Source organism: Chelonoidis abingdonii, chromosome 13 (genome assembly GCF_003597395.2).
Source record: "Chelonoidis abingdonii isolate Lonesome George chromosome 13, CheloAbing_2.0, whole genome shotgun sequence".
NCBI lineage: Eukaryota > Metazoa > Chordata > Testudines > Testudinidae > Chelonoidis > Chelonoidis abingdonii.
Window position 1 is genome coordinate 13,462,579 of NC_133781.1, and position 16,124 is coordinate 13,478,702.

The 16,124-nt window shown below is 41.1% G+C and overlaps 1 protein-coding gene across 11 annotated transcripts in view; it reads right to left on the minus strand.

Moving 5' to 3' along the window:
* TBCD (tubulin folding cofactor D) overlaps positions 1 to 16,124 on the minus strand; it is a 254,321-nt gene that overhangs the window by 209,512 nt on the left and 28,685 nt on the right. For 10 of the 11 annotated variants that reach the window (XM_075071755.1, XM_075071752.1, XM_032792732.2 and 7 more), the window contains 2 exons: positions 6,151 to 6,196; positions 2,855 to 2,987 (listed from right to left, as the gene is read on the minus strand). In XM_075071755.1, the coding sequence (XP_074927856.1) occupies positions 2,855 to 2,987; positions 6,151 to 6,196 (179 nt within the window). Of the gene's footprint in view, positions 1 to 2,854; positions 2,988 to 6,150; positions 6,197 to 7,140; positions 7,265 to 16,124 lie in introns of those variants that run through there. The other variant, XM_032792737.2, reaches the window with a different exon arrangement.

The window sequence follows — 16,124 nt, forward strand, 5'->3', positions numbered from 1 at the left end:
CCACTGCCCATGCTACCACAGCTATACTACTATTTACACCCACAATAATTTAAGAACGTGTGCACTAGCTGGGAATCACAGCCCTAGCTCACAGCGTAAGCACAGCTTAGACAACAAGAAGTCAATACTCCAGCACAGTACCAGGAAGTACTGTGCTGCTGAAGGTATCCTCTTTTGGACAAGATGTAAGTACACCTCTACCCAGATATAACGCGACCTGATAACACAAAGACTGATATAATGCAGTAAAGCAGTGTCCGGGGGGAGAGGGGGGCAGGGTTGCATACTCTGGTGGATCAAAGCAAGTTCGATATAACACGGTTTCACCTATAATGTGGTAAGATTTTTTGGCTCCCGAGGACAGCGTTATATCTAGGTAGAGGTGTATCAGGTTAAATGTGGTAATTATTTTCCATCTTCAAATTCTAATTACTCCTCAAGTCCCTGCTTCTCTCTCAGCACATAGTATTCCCCTTTGGACCCTGTACTCCTCCACTCCTGCTTTCCTTCATCAGCTTTATCAGTCAAGCTCGCTATAGTTCTCCAAATCCCTGAAATGAAACTATATGCCATACAACCTCCTTCACGTCTTTCCACTTCCATGCCAACTTAAATACATTTGTATATTTTAAAAAAGAAAAGAAAAAAATTGAACATGCAAAGACTAAAGAATTTGAGAGCTTATAATTTCTCTCCTTTTCTACTCCATTTACTTTTTAACTCAGACATTTATCTCAACTAGACTACGAGTCTCTTGGAAAAACGGACCATGTCTTTTTTGTTGCCTGTAAACCACCTTGTACACCAATAGTGTAGGATAACTGAGTCATAGAAAGAACAAACAATAATTAAAATTAAGATCCCATGTCACCTATAGCAAGAGCAAGATAGTTAACTCCAGCATCCCGGAAAAATTACAAGCTGAATGACTACTATCTACCTCAAATTCCCCATCTCAATTCAAGTGGACATAATGTTTATCAGCACTTCCTGCACTAAATTGACGTGCACTGTAAAACAACTTCCAGATACTACCTCAGAGATAGCCCTAACTCAGCAGCAAGTGAAGTGATTCCTATATGAGTTTTGTCTATCTGTTTACATTTATTAAGTGATCAACGTTTCTTTGGTAGGAAAGTCACTCAACAAATGAAAATCATTATTATAAGAGACCTAAAGAGACTCAGTATAGTTAAAGCTGAATTCCAAATTCAATTCTAATCTTTGTCAGTTGCTCACAACTTTCTGAAACTTTTGGGCAGTAATTTTCCATGCTTGGTCTTAGCTGTAATGCAACACACACTTTTCTTATTTTTTTTTTTTTAATGAGAAATTTTATACTCTAATATCTCAAATAACTGAAGCTTCAAAACTTGGCTTGTTTTGTATTCCATGATGCTTGAAAATCATGCCAAATGTGAGAAAAAGGTAAAGAACTGTGAAAATGTATATTAGAACTTCTCCATTTTAGTCACTGCATTTTATTACTATGAAAGGTTAATTAGATAGAAATAAGTCATAGTAAGAGCTAACTTCATTATTTAATATTACAGTTTATCAAAGGCTAATATGCTTACACACACTACATGACTGACAATTTAATGTTTTGTACACTCAGACGTATACAACACAACAATTATAGATATTCTTCACACAAGAGCTAGGTTTGTAATTTATGTACACAAAACGAAGCAAATAATGCTAGAACATCTGACACGTCCATTTTTAAAATGAAAAAAAATTAGGAATAAGTTCTGCACTTACATGCAAATTCCCTGCTCCCATCAACCTCAAAGGGTGTGGTAAGCAGGCAATTTTTGACCCTTAACATTGAAAGCAAACTCTTAAGATGGTAAAAGGGAAAGACAAGAAAGGAAATCTGATTAACTGAAAGATTTAAAAAATATATTAGAGACTAAAATAAATCTGAAAATATAAACAGTTTTCCACTACTGCAAAGACTGAAATGGTTCAACTTTAAAAAACTTTAATAAAAGACAATTTACTCAAAGCCACTACTACCACCATTTACAGAACACACAATATGCAGGGAAGTGAAAGTATTCAGCTTGCTAAACAAGTAGATGTTTCTGGCAGTCAGGAGGGAACATTCTACAACTAAAAAGAATTTCCTAAGCCTAGGGACTTTCTCAAAGGTGAAAGATACAATCCAAAATGATAAAAATAGCTGACAAGGGAGCCTGCAATTTTAAAATATCAGTACAAGAAATCTGAAAAAGGGTCTGCCCTGTGGCAATAAAAAAAAAAAAAAAAAACAGGCACTAGAGAAAAGGTGACAATAGAATTTGACTAAACTGCTAAACTAAATAATGTAGGTTTATGAATAGGTTTTTTTTTCCAAATAGGAATTACATTTGATCAGGGAGTAAACATTCTGTAACACAGTATTGGGTGTAACTTTTATACCACACTGAACTAAATCAAACTTGGTGATGAGGTCACTACATTTCCATCTTTGCAACGTTAAAAAGTTCTCCACTGTATATGAATGTGTTTATGCTTGTGCCCTTTTTCTGTCACATATAGTATGTCACAGGACTTTAATTTACACTGAAATTTGCTATATAATTGCTAAGTTAAATATGGAACACATTAACTCCAGGGACTGACAAAAAGTTATTCAAAGTGCAACAAAGAAAAAAAACTACTGTATTCAAGTAACTTAAATGAGGGATATCTAACTGAACATTTAAACTAGACAATCTTGTAATCAAAATGAGTATGTACAGTTTTATTACTCATCCACTGTATAAGTAAATCTGAATTGCAAAATCCAACACTGTTGTTTAAAGGACCAATGCATGTAAGTTTGCTCTATTTCTTTTAAACTAACCTCCACTTTGCCACCTTTGGTTTTAGAAATGTCAATCCAAGTCTTTGAACAAGTTTCACCCCGAGTTTACGAAGAAGCGTCTGGTTACTTTCTGACAGCTTGCAATTATCAAGGCATTCAAGTACAGTAGATGCTGTAAAAGAGAAAGGAAATGTGCTGGACAAAAATGCTTCTCTGTTAATGAAGTTCAATTTTATTTAGATGGATTAGATATAGACAATCTACCTTACAGTCTTATATTGCTGCCCATCAATATCATGAAACAACAAATGCTTAATACATAAGCATAATTATAATTAAGAGAAGGCGGTCTAATGGTTTGAGCAACAGACTGTGAAACCAGGAACTCCAAGTTTTAAAACCTCGTTCCATCACTAACTCACTTTGGTTTTAGAGGAGGAAAAATGTTTTTTTGGTTAAGGGCCAGGACTGCACTTACGAGATCTAGGTTATATGCCTGGCTGCACCACCAATTTCCTATTTGACTTTAAGCAAGTCACTTAACCTCTCTGTGGCTCACATCCCTCATTTGCAAAAGAAAAGGATCACGCCTATCTCCCAGGAGAGTTAGGTAGCAAAATTCATTAATATTTGTGCTTTGAGATCCTCATCTTACAGTGCTATTCACGTGCAAATACTTATTATTACTATTTAACCACATTGCAACAGTTTCTCCATTGATAAAATGGGAGTAACATTACTTACATACCTCAAAGGGATATCATGAAGGATTCATTTTAAAAAAGTATGTTAAGAGCCTTGAACATGAAAAGCATGAAATATTATGATGAGTGATCTAAGAACAGGACAGAGTCAGGAATTCTAATTCTGGCTTCAACACAGCCTCCCTCTGTGACGTTGAGCAAGTCATCCATTTTCCCCAATATATAAATTGGAGATAATACCTATCTATCTCTCCTCCAGGAGAGTTTTGTGAGGATTAATGTTTGGAAAGCACTTTGAACATGAAAATGACATATTACTGACCAAAAGTATTGTTACAAGGTTTATCTTTAATCACTGACATACAGTACATTCATGTATCACAAGTTTCAAAACCTGGTGGAAAGTGAGAGCTGAGGGAGGCTCTTGCCATAAATGAGTAACTCAAAACTCTCTTAGTATAAAATTGTAGTATTAAAGGTACTCGAGATGAAGACTCCATTTTTGATTACAAATAAAAACAAAGTCTTTTGTATTTGCAACCTGAAATGATTCCTGAATGCTTTGAGGTATGACCCATGCAGCTATCATTCTTAATAGGGCAGTTAAATGATTAAAAATATTAATCACAAGATTAAAAAAATAGTCGTGATTAATCACAGTTTTAAACGAAATGTTAAATAACAATAGAAAGCCATTTATTGAAATATTTTGGGTTTGGGGGGGATGAGCTGTCTCTTTAAGCAGAGCACTCAGGAGCCTGAACATTTATTTTAGTGCCAGCCAATACTCACTCCTGAGCCAGCAGCAACAACAGACAGGCTTCCCCTGTACCCCGACCCCAACTCAGCAGAGACCTTGGGTAAGGGCGAGGAGGACACCCTGACATCAGCCCTCTTGCCCCCTACTCCACTCTGCACAGCACACAGGTTCCTGGTCCAAAACAGCTTGGCCAGGGAAGCTCCATTGGGGGATGGCGGGGGGAGAGGAGGCAGAGGGAGCAGCAGTGGAGCAAGGCAGCAGGAAGAGGAGCACTCCTGCCCCAGAGGCACATAGCAGTGCCCCCCTGAGCATGACGCCCTGGTGTGCAATTAACGCTTGTTAAAAAAAACAAACACATTAATTAGTTTTGAGTTAATCACTTGCATTAACTGTAATTAATTGACAGACCTAATTCTTACAGAATGTGCTACAAGTGTAAAGATTTAAACATTACACTGGCCTAAGTATTCTGCAACTTCTAATACTAGTCCTGTATAAAAGTGATTTAAAAAAAAGATACTAAATCCTTCACCTAATAGTAATAGTTTCTAAATCCAATTTGGAAGTCATCTACAAGTTCCTTTCAAATGATATAAAGCATCTCTTTCTAGCCCTAGCAAATTTCAGAATAGTTTGTCTTAAAAAACACATCTTTCCAATCACTATCTTTAATTTTACCATGGTTTTAGTACAGTGGTTCCCAAACTTTAACAACCTGTGAACTCCTTTCACTAATACATCAAGTCTCACAAACCTCCTCCTAAAAATTAATATTTCCCGGGATCTTCTCCTTTACCAAGTATAAATTATAAAAGCAGTGATCTTGGAAATATAAAATTAGTTTTTATGACATGTTTATTATATACTATTTATTATTAATCATTACAGTATGAAAACGGCAACACTCTTTCAAGATCTCACTTTCGTAGCTTGTATCACTTTGAGTAAATGTGTTATAAGACAAAGCTCCTATGATTTTCATCAAAGAGTATCAGATGTGAAACAGCATAAAGGTATTTAAGAAGCCAACTCAAAGAGTTCCTCCTACACAAGCATTCAGGTCTTGAGCAATCCAGGCAAACAACGCACGTTACAACAAAGCTTAAACTTGTTCTTCATAATAATTTTAAAAATAATATGAGCTGCCTATTTAATTTTAAAAACAGCAAAAAATATCCACTTCCCTTCCATTTCTTATAAGGAGTCTTGAAGTTTAAATCTCCTCAGTGTGATAGATATGCTTGCTTTGATCTACTTACCTCTTGGAAGTCCAGGGGCTCCGGGCTGATGGCCCCATGCTGCCCAGGGTCCCTAGGGACAGTTCTGTCCCCCATTAGGGAATTTTTTCCCCTGAGAACCCCCTGTAACATTTCACGAACCCCAGTTTGTGAACCACTGTCTTAGTGGTTACTATTTCAATTACATAAATTAATGCTTTATGCCTTCTGAAAGCCTGGGACCATTCCAGCTTTACAACTGCATTAACAATTCATCTCTTGCAGTTTTAGAATCAGAATACTGAAGCCAGTCATGTCAAAATTCAAGTTGGGAAACTTATGACAATTTTAAGGATGAATCTACCAAGTCTTTAAATAGCCCAACACAAATGTTTTCAAGACCAGAAAAATTTTCCCAACCACTGGTCCAGGATTAGTGATCCAAAAGAAGAGTATTTAATGTTGAAGAGGAATGTCTCTTAGCCAGACTGCTGTAAGCCTGCATAATACAGGAGCCCAAAAGCAGATCCAAGGTGTCACACTAAAGCACTGAAAGCAGACTATATAACTTTTTTTTAAAAAAATTTCTCTTAACTACTTGAACTCATAATAGCTCCCTTTAAGAATAAATATCACAGAAAATATTAGCCTTACCATATGGTAAACAATCATCTCTCTTGCCATGTTTAAATAACTGCGCCTAAGAAAAAAATAAAGAAAAATGTTTGTGAAACATGGTAACTTATAAACTTTACAACTTATAAAGCACAATTTACCAAACCCATGGATCCAAAGCATCCCTCAATGTTCTTGCAATAATATATAGTTCTCACCATAATACATAAATACACAATATGAGATACTGTGATGTACCTCAAAGGGTACGTCTACACGGCAATTGGAGATGAGAAAGTAGCACATATAGACATACCTGACTTAGCTTTAATTTATCTATCTTGGATACAAATAGTAGTGAAGCTACAGCAGCACAGACTTCAGCTTGGGCTAGCTTCCTAAGCACATACTCAGAGTTCCAGGTGAGCTTTGTACGGCCCATAATGAAGCCAGTGATGCCATTACAGCACATATAGCAGTGAAGCCATCACACACCCAGATTGCAGTGTGGATGTACCCTGAGGCAAAGCACACATCTTGCAGATACAGGAGAGGCCTAATGTAGCTTTAAGCCACATCTGTGCCCTTCTGACACTGGGCTGGTATGGGAGCTGGAGAGGCCCAGGACCTAACTTAAGAGTATGTCTACACTGCAATAAAACACCTGCGGCTGGCCCATGGGAGCTGACCCAGACTCGCAGGGCTCAGGCTGAGAGGCTATAAAATTGTAGTATAGATGTTCAGGCATGGGCTGCATCTACACTGAAATTTTAGAGCCCCACAAGCCCGACTCAGCTGACACAGGCCAACTGTTGGTGTTTTATTGCAGTGCAGACATATCCTTAGACAGCCCTGGGCCTGTCTAAATTACATCAGTCACTCCAGGTCACTCAATGTGACACAGTACTGCACTGAATCTATGCTGGTCTGTGTACTGCAGCCCCACCCCAAGCCTTCCCTTACCAGCCCCTATATCAGGACTTGAAGGAAGTTTCTCACAAGCAATCTTACAACTAGCTTTCACGTTGCCTGCATCAGAAGAATTCTTCTCCAACTATAACCAAAGGTTTTTAGAACTCCTTTACACCGCTCTGGCCCTTTTCCCCAGCATAAATGGGCCAGAGCCAGGGTGAGGATTTCAATCACAAATCTCTTTCCAAGTGTCAACAAAAAGAAAGATATTGGTAATCCTGAATGCCTAGGAGATGAAAAGTTCCCCGTAGACTGCCATCTAGTTCTGGCAGCACATCATCTGTATATTCAAAGCACATTATAGGTTATTGGAGTAATTTATAAAAATACTTTATCTTTCTGCATAAAAGACAACACAACCTATATATTCCCACACACTCAAAATGCATTGTTTTCTAAACTTAATTTGACAATCATAGAACCTTCTCTCCCTGGACATATACTATGAGCTGAAATGGTGAAATGAGAGCTGAGGGCAGAGGACAATCTACAAAGAAAAACAAAACCTGTTATAAGACATCATAAAAATATATTTCAGTCCACATTATGCCATCTGACATGCACGTGGGGCTCCCATTAAAATTATGGGTATCAGAAGGCAGAATTTGGCACAGGATGCTCACTTATGGTCAGCCAAGTAGAATAAAGTCATCTCAAAACAAGGTGCTATGTCAAATGATGGGCAAAGTCTACGTGTCTGGAGGACATAAGATCATTGCCTAATTACATTTCTTAACATTATACATTTAATAGCTTACAAAGAGATACTAGAATATAAAATCCTAAATCACTTATTAATTTTTTTTAAAAACATTCTTGCTCTTCATCTTTTTCTGCTAGTAAAAGTAAGTTATTACAACGTGTTCCCTTTACACTTTCACTAACATCGTATTAATCAATTCTACGTTTCAATATGTACAGCCTTAGAATCTAAGCTCATTACAAATTTATAATGACAACAAAAGCCACATGTATATTCAAACCCCAGTAATTTTGTCAGAATAGTGAACTTCCCCAACCTTTTTTGAAAATCAGGAGATATTTTTTTCCTCAGAAATCAAAACTAATGCAGGAGAGAAGTATCCCACTAATTTCAATTAGCTACAATTTCCTTCACTTACTGTTTTAGACTGTTGCTATATTAAAGCGCAGCAACTGAAATTCATGAGTCTCTCACACAACAAATGCCACAGGCTGCATGTTTCAGTTTTAATTTCTATGGGAAAGATTATCTTGTAGTGAACAGCAAGAGCTGTGCGTGGGTGAGGGGGTGCCCGTTTATGCTCTTTATCACATGTAACAGTTATCTTTATGTAACAAACCTTCACTGTGTTACAGATCATTTTGGATGAATAGCAGACCTGCTTGAGAAAATTACAACTGAAAAGCTGGCCCACATGCACACTAATTTCAAATGTGTGGCTACACCCATGGTGTTGTGCAACATACAGCTACAAGAATACATAGACAGACAGACAGCTTCAGCCACAAGAACTGTGGCTGTGTCCTTTAGGATGATAGCACAGAAAAAAAAAAATATTAAAAAAATAAATAAATAAAATTCCCCTCTCACCCCTTGGGTGTTATGGTGTCTTCCTCACACTCGGTCCTCTACCAGAGGCCTGGGAGTTTGAGGTTCTGCGCAGTATCTTAGCTGTTCCTAGCACTGGACTCTTCTGGACAGAGACTCTGATGTTGTTCCTGGGATCTGTTGGAGCCACTCACCCAGCTTAGGAGTCACAGCCCGAGTGCTCCACCACCACTGGGACCACTTTGGCCTTCACTTTCCACATCCTCTCTAGTTCCTCTTTCAGGCCCTGGTACTTCTCCAGCTTCTCATATTCCTTCTTCCTGATGTGCTCACTTGGCACTGCTATATCTATCACCACCGCTGTCTTCTGGTCCTGTCTATTACCACGATGTCTGGTTGATTGGCCAGTACCTGCCTGTTCATCTGGATCTGGAAGTCCCACAGAATCTTAGCCCTGTACTCTCCACAACCTTCTGTGGATCTCCCCTCTGATCTTGGGAGGGTCTAGCCCATACGCTGTGCAGATGTTCCTGTACACAATGCCAGCCACTTGGTTGTGCTGTTCAGTGTATGCTGTTCTGCCTGCATCTTACATCCTGCCACTATGTGTTGGACTGTCTCTGAGGCCTCTTCTGCACAGTCTGCACCTGGTCCTCTCTAGTGTGGCGACCCCTGCTTCAATGGATCTGGTGCTCAGTGCTGTTCCTGTGCTGCTATGATCAGTACCTCAGTGCTGTATTTAGTCCAGCCCTTTCCAGCCACTGGTAGGATTTCCAATGTCAGCCACCTCAGCTATCTGTCGATGGTACATCCCATGCAGGGTCTTGTCTTGCCACGGCACTTCTTCTGCTTCGTCTTCCTCCATGTCTGCTGCTGCCTCAGGCATTCTCTCAGCAGCTCATCTTGGGGCCATCTTACTGATGCTACTCTAGATGTTCCGGGTTTCGTCCAGGACAGTGGTTTGACGCTCACCAAGCCCTGCCCGCCTTCTTTCCGCTGGTATACATCTCTGGGTGTTGGACTTGGTGTTGGAAACCTCCGTGCATTGTGAGGAGCTTCGGGTCTTCACATCGGCAGCTCCATTCCTCCTTTGGCCAGCTCACTATACAGCAGGGTATCTGAGACCGGCAGGGCGTATTTGTTGATGGCGTGGATCTTGTTCTTCCCACTGAACTGGCTCTTCAGGACCTGTCTTATCCTTTGGTGATACTTGGATGTTGCTGTCTTCCTGCCTCCTTCATCGTGGTTTCCATGTGACTGTAGGACACCGATACTGTAGCTGGTCTGTATGTCTGCTATGTGCCCACTGTAGTCCACCCCATCAGTCTTGACCTACTTCCTCTCTTCACTACCATCGGCCACACTTCTCCAGTCTGAATGACTTTCAATATCCTCCACTGTAGATCTGTGTCAGTGGATTAGCGAGTCGATGTTCATTCATCTTAGCATACAGCTTGATTGTCATCCATGTAGAGCAGGTGGCTGATGGTAGTTCCACTCCTGAACCTGTACCGTTATCCAGTCCTTGTGATTTCTGGCTGAGGGCTTTAGCCTAGGCGAAACACGCGGGGACATGCATCCACCTTGGTATATGCCGCACTTGATGGCACTTGTGCAAGCTGCCTTGAGTTGACTTCCGTGTTGTCTTCCATAGTCCATTGAGTTCTTGAGGAAGGTCCTTAGTGTCTCGTTGACTTTGATAGCACCAGACTTCACAGTCCAGTGTGCGGTATTGAGTCGTAGGCTTTCCTGTAGAGTCAATCCAGACTGTTGCTCAGATTGTCTGTCTAGACCTTGAGTCTTGGGCGACTGCTCTATCTATGACCAACTGGTGTTTTTGGCCTCTGGAGTTGTTCCAATGCCCTTCTGAGCTGTGCTCACTGTACTGGTCCATATGGTCCTGTAGCCTTGGCGGCTATGATGCCTGATAGGACTTCCCATGTTTGTGGGAGGCAGGTTATTGGCCGGTAGTTGGACGGTCTTTCCCTTGCAGGGCTTTCATGATCAGCAAGTCCTTCCTTGTGTTAGCCAGTTTGGGTGGGAGCCTGCTGCTAGCAGCTGGTTCATTTGTGCTGCTAGGCGTTCATGCACTGCTGTTAGTTTCTTTAGCGCAGTAGGTGTGGATCATGTCTGGTCCAGTTGCTGTCCAGCTCTTCATGTTCTTGACCCCTGGCTGGATGTCTTCTACTGTGATGGGTGACTGGTTTCTGTTGCTGGGGAGATTGCTGTGCTCTGTTCTCAGGTCCTGCAGCCACTTTGCACTGATGTTATGAGTCTTCTCTTCTCCCATATGTTCTTTCAGTACTGTTCAGTTTCTACTGCTGGTGGCTCTGCCTTATTGTGTTGTTGCACTGCAGTTGGGAGTACACCTTGGATGGTTCTTTGGAGAACAGGGCATTTACTTTTTGGCCTCTGCTTCTCTAGTGTATCTCCTTAGCCTGGTAGCCAGTGCTTGTGAGCTTTGTTTAGCAGTCTCTAGGCTTCAGATGAGTCAGCCCTTGTATTTTTCAGTACGAGTCTTATTCCTTACATCTCTACCCTTCTGTAGTTCCACTAGCTGACTAACTTCTCTCGAGTCGCCCTAGATCTTATCCTCCAACCTCCTTTTCCAGGGTGAGTACATTACTGTTGTTGTTCTTTGATCGTGTAGCAAGCATCTCCAGGATTACAGAGGCTGTTAGCGTATACCAGTTCATCTGGTTTGATTCATGGTGGGTAGTAGGCTTGTCACTGAGGCTCTATTGGATCTTCTAACATCTATCTGATGGACTTCTCCACTAAGCTTGGTAATCGGTACTCGAGGATGACTGTAGCTGTTTCCATGATCTTTGCCTCATATCAGCTGCTGTGCTCTGCCAATGGAGGGGTGGCAGTGGAAGTTTCAGCTTTCAGGTGTGGCGGCTGCACATCCACTTGTTCTTTTCCAGGTCTTCTTAGTCTGCGGATGTAATGTGGGTTTGGTCTATCTCAAGCTTTGAGAGCGCTTCCTCTTAATATGTTGAAGTGTTGGGTAACTAGCTGTTTCTCAGTAAGTGTGGATGTAAGTCTTTTGTCCATCCATAGTCCCCTCATACGTTTCATATATCCTCTCTTATTAGGTCTACTGTTGTAGTAGCATTCCATCAATTCCAGGTTCTCTTGTCTTGTATATAAAACCTCCTTGTATTTATTCAGCTTCATTGCTTTATTTTGGGATCCTCTATAATGTAACAAGTTATAGTAAATGTTCTATCCACTACTGCAGGCAGCTACTGTACATCTAGAGTGATATCAAGCAGTTATTAGCAGCTTACAGCAACACTACATAACAATAATCAAGGATCCAAAATGAAGAAAAATAGCATTTACCATAAATGAAGGATTTAGTTAAGCTTTTAATAATCTATAACTCTTATATAGAAGTCAATTCTAGATAACAGAAAATGATGGAGTAACCAAAAACTTGAATCACTTCATAAATATACATAAGTCACCTTCCTATCTTATCCTTTTGCCCATCCAGTCAATAATATAGATAAATCTTTTGAAAATCAGAACACAATATTGACCCACATAAAAATGAAATCTATTCTGGAAACAGAATTTGCTGAGGAGTATTTAGAGCTACTGTTAAAAATCTCAACAGGATTAGGCTTCAGTTAGCATTACAATCAAGAGAAAGCTACTTAAGCCGAATAAAAATGACTAAGCGTACCCAAAGAATTTCTCTGCACAATCTTTAAACGCTCCTCTAAATATGCAACAAAGCTACTGTATCAAGAACCTTATTTTTCCTTTGTCATTCACAAGGAAAGAAATCTCCAAGGTAAATATGGCCAGGAGTTAAAGTAAGAGGAACACAGCCCTACCCTAGAAATAATTTCCCCACACACACCAACTATTTACATGCCTATGTCATTTCAAGCATAGTTTAAAAGCAACAAAAATACCCTGAGGCTATGCACCTGCTTTTAGTTATTACACTGCATTTCAGGATCCTAAATTAGTATTTCTGATCACTGTATTACAAACTGCACAGTGGGCTTTGAAGATTTATCAGTTTTTTTTTTATATTTGAACATAAGAGCTGCCACACTGGGTCAGATTGTGTTCCATCTTGCCCAATATCCTGTCCCAGACAACCTACATTAGTACTAGGGAAATTTTCAACCACATGATTGAGCCCTAAATTACTTACGAAGTGCAAACGCCACAGAGTCAACTCTGGCCCTCAAAAAGGTAGTGTCACTAGCAATATAGTTACCATCATAAACTTCATTGTACAAAAGGTACCAAATCTGTATAAAAAATAATTAATTTTCAAATTTACAGCCCAATTTTCCTCAAACGCCTATCACAACAAACTAGTTTAGACTGTCTCTATGTTTACTAAAGAAAGATCATTGCAGCAAGCTACTTAGGCTTTTTCCATCGCCACCCTGGCTGTGTGGACGCTTCTGTTACACCATCTGCCATCTACCACCAAGTCTACAAGTCCTGAGGAAGCCATTCTGCAGGATTTGGGGCAGATTACTAGACCAACCATTAACCACAGCACCATCTTCTACTCACCAAAATACACAACTCATCTATCTTTGTATTATCTTAGCACAACGTCCTTATATTCCGATTACAGCTTCTGGACACTACCATAACAGAAATACATTATTTCTGTGCGGAAATACAGGCAAGAGCAAATGCTGTTTCAAGCAATAAACTCCTACACAGAGTTATTATGAGCAAAGGAGACTCAAGCCAAGGGCAGTACAATTCCTGCAGGAGTACAGATGGGCAGCAGTTTATGAAACTCTGGGGTTGCCCTTTTCCACGGATCGCCTTGATGTCTGGATTTTGGAGGCCTACTTTCACTCTCATCTTCTCCACAGCACCCCTAAATCCTCCCATTTAGAACAATTTTCTGAAAAGTCCTTGAGTTGAAACTTGGATTTTGCAATCCCTCCATTCTGGCCTCATCCCACAGGCTTCTCCATGAGAGAAAGTGAACTAGCCTTTAAGTTTCACATCCTCAATGGCCACTGTGAGAGTTTTATCCTGTCCCCTCAGGAAACGCAACTAGAAGGTACCTCCCCCTATATAAATAAGCAGCAGCAAGTAATTAATAGGTGAGCAATTTTAAGTTAGATAATATTTGGGGATAATGCTCTCAGGGCCAAAAACAGAGACACTCCTCTAGACATAAAAAGGAGAGCAAGGAAACAAAATATTTTAGATGATTTTTAAAAATGATTCAGCACATACATTAAAAAAAAGTTATTTTGATTTTCCTATAGCCAATTTAAAAAATTCAAGTTGACAGTTTCTCTGTAATGCTTTCCTTCATATCATAGTCTCTGAAAGGTGAACAGTGGAATAAAACATGCACCAATTTTCCTACAAAGATTTTGCTACATAAATAAGCGCTGAACTACTTTATTCCCTACTTTCCGGTAGAGAATCACTCTAACACTAGTTGCAGCAGTGAAGGAAGGCTTCTACTTACAGTATATACTCAAGAGTTAATAAAAATCACTAAGACAGCTCTGCTGTAAAACTGTTATACTAGAAAACCTGATGGCTGCTGCCTCTTTTCAAAAGGCAAATTACACTAAAGGTACGTCTACACAGCAATTAGATACCAGCAGCTGGCACAGGCCAGCTGACTTGGGTTCATGTGGCTTGAGCTAAGGGGCTGTTTAACTGTGGTGCAGACACTCCGGCTCTGGCTGGAGCCTAAGCTCTGAGACCCTCCCACCTTGCAGGGTCCCAGAGCTCAGGCTACACCACAATTAAAGAGCCCCATAGCCCAAGCCCAAGTCAGCTGGTACGGGCCAGCCGCTGGTTTTCATTTGCAGTGTAGACATACCCTTACACACACATATTACTGTCAATGTTGAAAAGAATAACCCTGCATCTACTCTAAGTATTGAGTTATTGGATCATTCAGTAATAGAAAGTTAATTCACCATAATTACCAGCAATTAATGTAATGAAAGAGTCATTGTAGTGGATCTACTGCACAATGCGCTATATAAAGAACATATTTTTCATGTCAACTCCTACGAGTGGATCTTTCTATATTCTAATATATATGTATATTCCAATATACACTGCACATAATTATGTGCTCTACTTAAGGCTCCTTTTGAAAAGCATCCAAAAGTTCCTGCTGGTACATAATGCAGTGACTCACCTGCTTAATAGGGTTGGAGGCTTTGAGCACATAACACCAAGCTCCATGCTTTGCATTGATGACCTACTCACTTCATGGAACAGTCTAAAAGGAACTAGCTACAGTCTTTGAAGACCTAATGGTCTGGAACTAGTTATAGATGAGATTATCTGCCCATATATTGTTTCATTTATTGATAGTGGCTGGATCACTACTGCTATCAGTTCCTGAAGTCTTTAGAACCAGTGGCAGGGCACTCAAATTGAGTGCTATACCTAGAAAATCAGCTTTTCTTGAGGTCCACAGCAGCTCTGAGTTTAGTAAGCTTCTAAACACAAGGCAAGGCTTCCTTCCAACCTCTTAACAGCACCAACACAAGCAGGCAGCAGTGACACAAGGCTGACAAACATTTGTTGTTTTCAATATAACTACAAGACAATTAGTTAACACTAGAGCGGGTGTTATATAAACATCTAAATGCAAACGTTCAACCAGACAATTCATTTTTAAAATCTCTGTCCACCTAAAGAAATCCCAACTTAACAGCTAGCATGTTTTCACCAGGAGATAAAATGGTCATGGTTGAAGAGATGCAATAAGTCAAAAAGATCAAAAGACTTCTTTTGCACAACCAAGAACACAATACAGCAACAGATAAAACCTTCCACTAATAATTATGCTCCTGTAAAAGATATTTTAGATAAATGTGTCTCCTCAAAGTAAAAGCAGCAGTGGCTCCAGGCACCAGCGCTCCAAGCGCGTGCCTGGGGCAGCAAGCCGCAGGGGGCGCCCTGCCGTACCTGCAAGGGCGACATGCCCGCAGGAGGTCTGTCAGTCCTGCGGATTCGGTGTACCCGCCGCCAAATCCGCGGGACCGATGGACCTCCCACAGGCAAGCCGCCGAAGGCTGCCTGGCTGCCGTGCTTGGGGCAGCAAAAAAGCTAGAGCTACGCCTGTGTAAACAAACACCTATATCACTTTCTCCCAGCCAGGACCGGCGCTAGGGTTTCTAGCGCCGGGCCATTTCGCCGCCCCACGCGCGGGTCTTGCAGGTCCAGCGGAGCTGCCGCAGGTCCACCGGAGCCGCAGGACCGGCAAACCGTCTGCATATACGACTGCAGCAGCTCCACCGGAGCCGCCTGCTGCCCCCTCGGCAAAATGCCGCCCCGCCCCACTAATGCTGGCGCCCCAGGGAAAGCACCGGCCCTGGGCAGCTCCCTGACCCCGGGGGGGGGCACCCAGGGCTGCTGGGTCGCGCGCCGCGCCCGACCTGGGGGAGCTCCTGGCTCAGGCCGAGCGGCGGCTCCCTGACCCGGGGGGCGCGCCCTGGGCTGCCAGGGCTGCGTCGGAGCTCCTGACCCC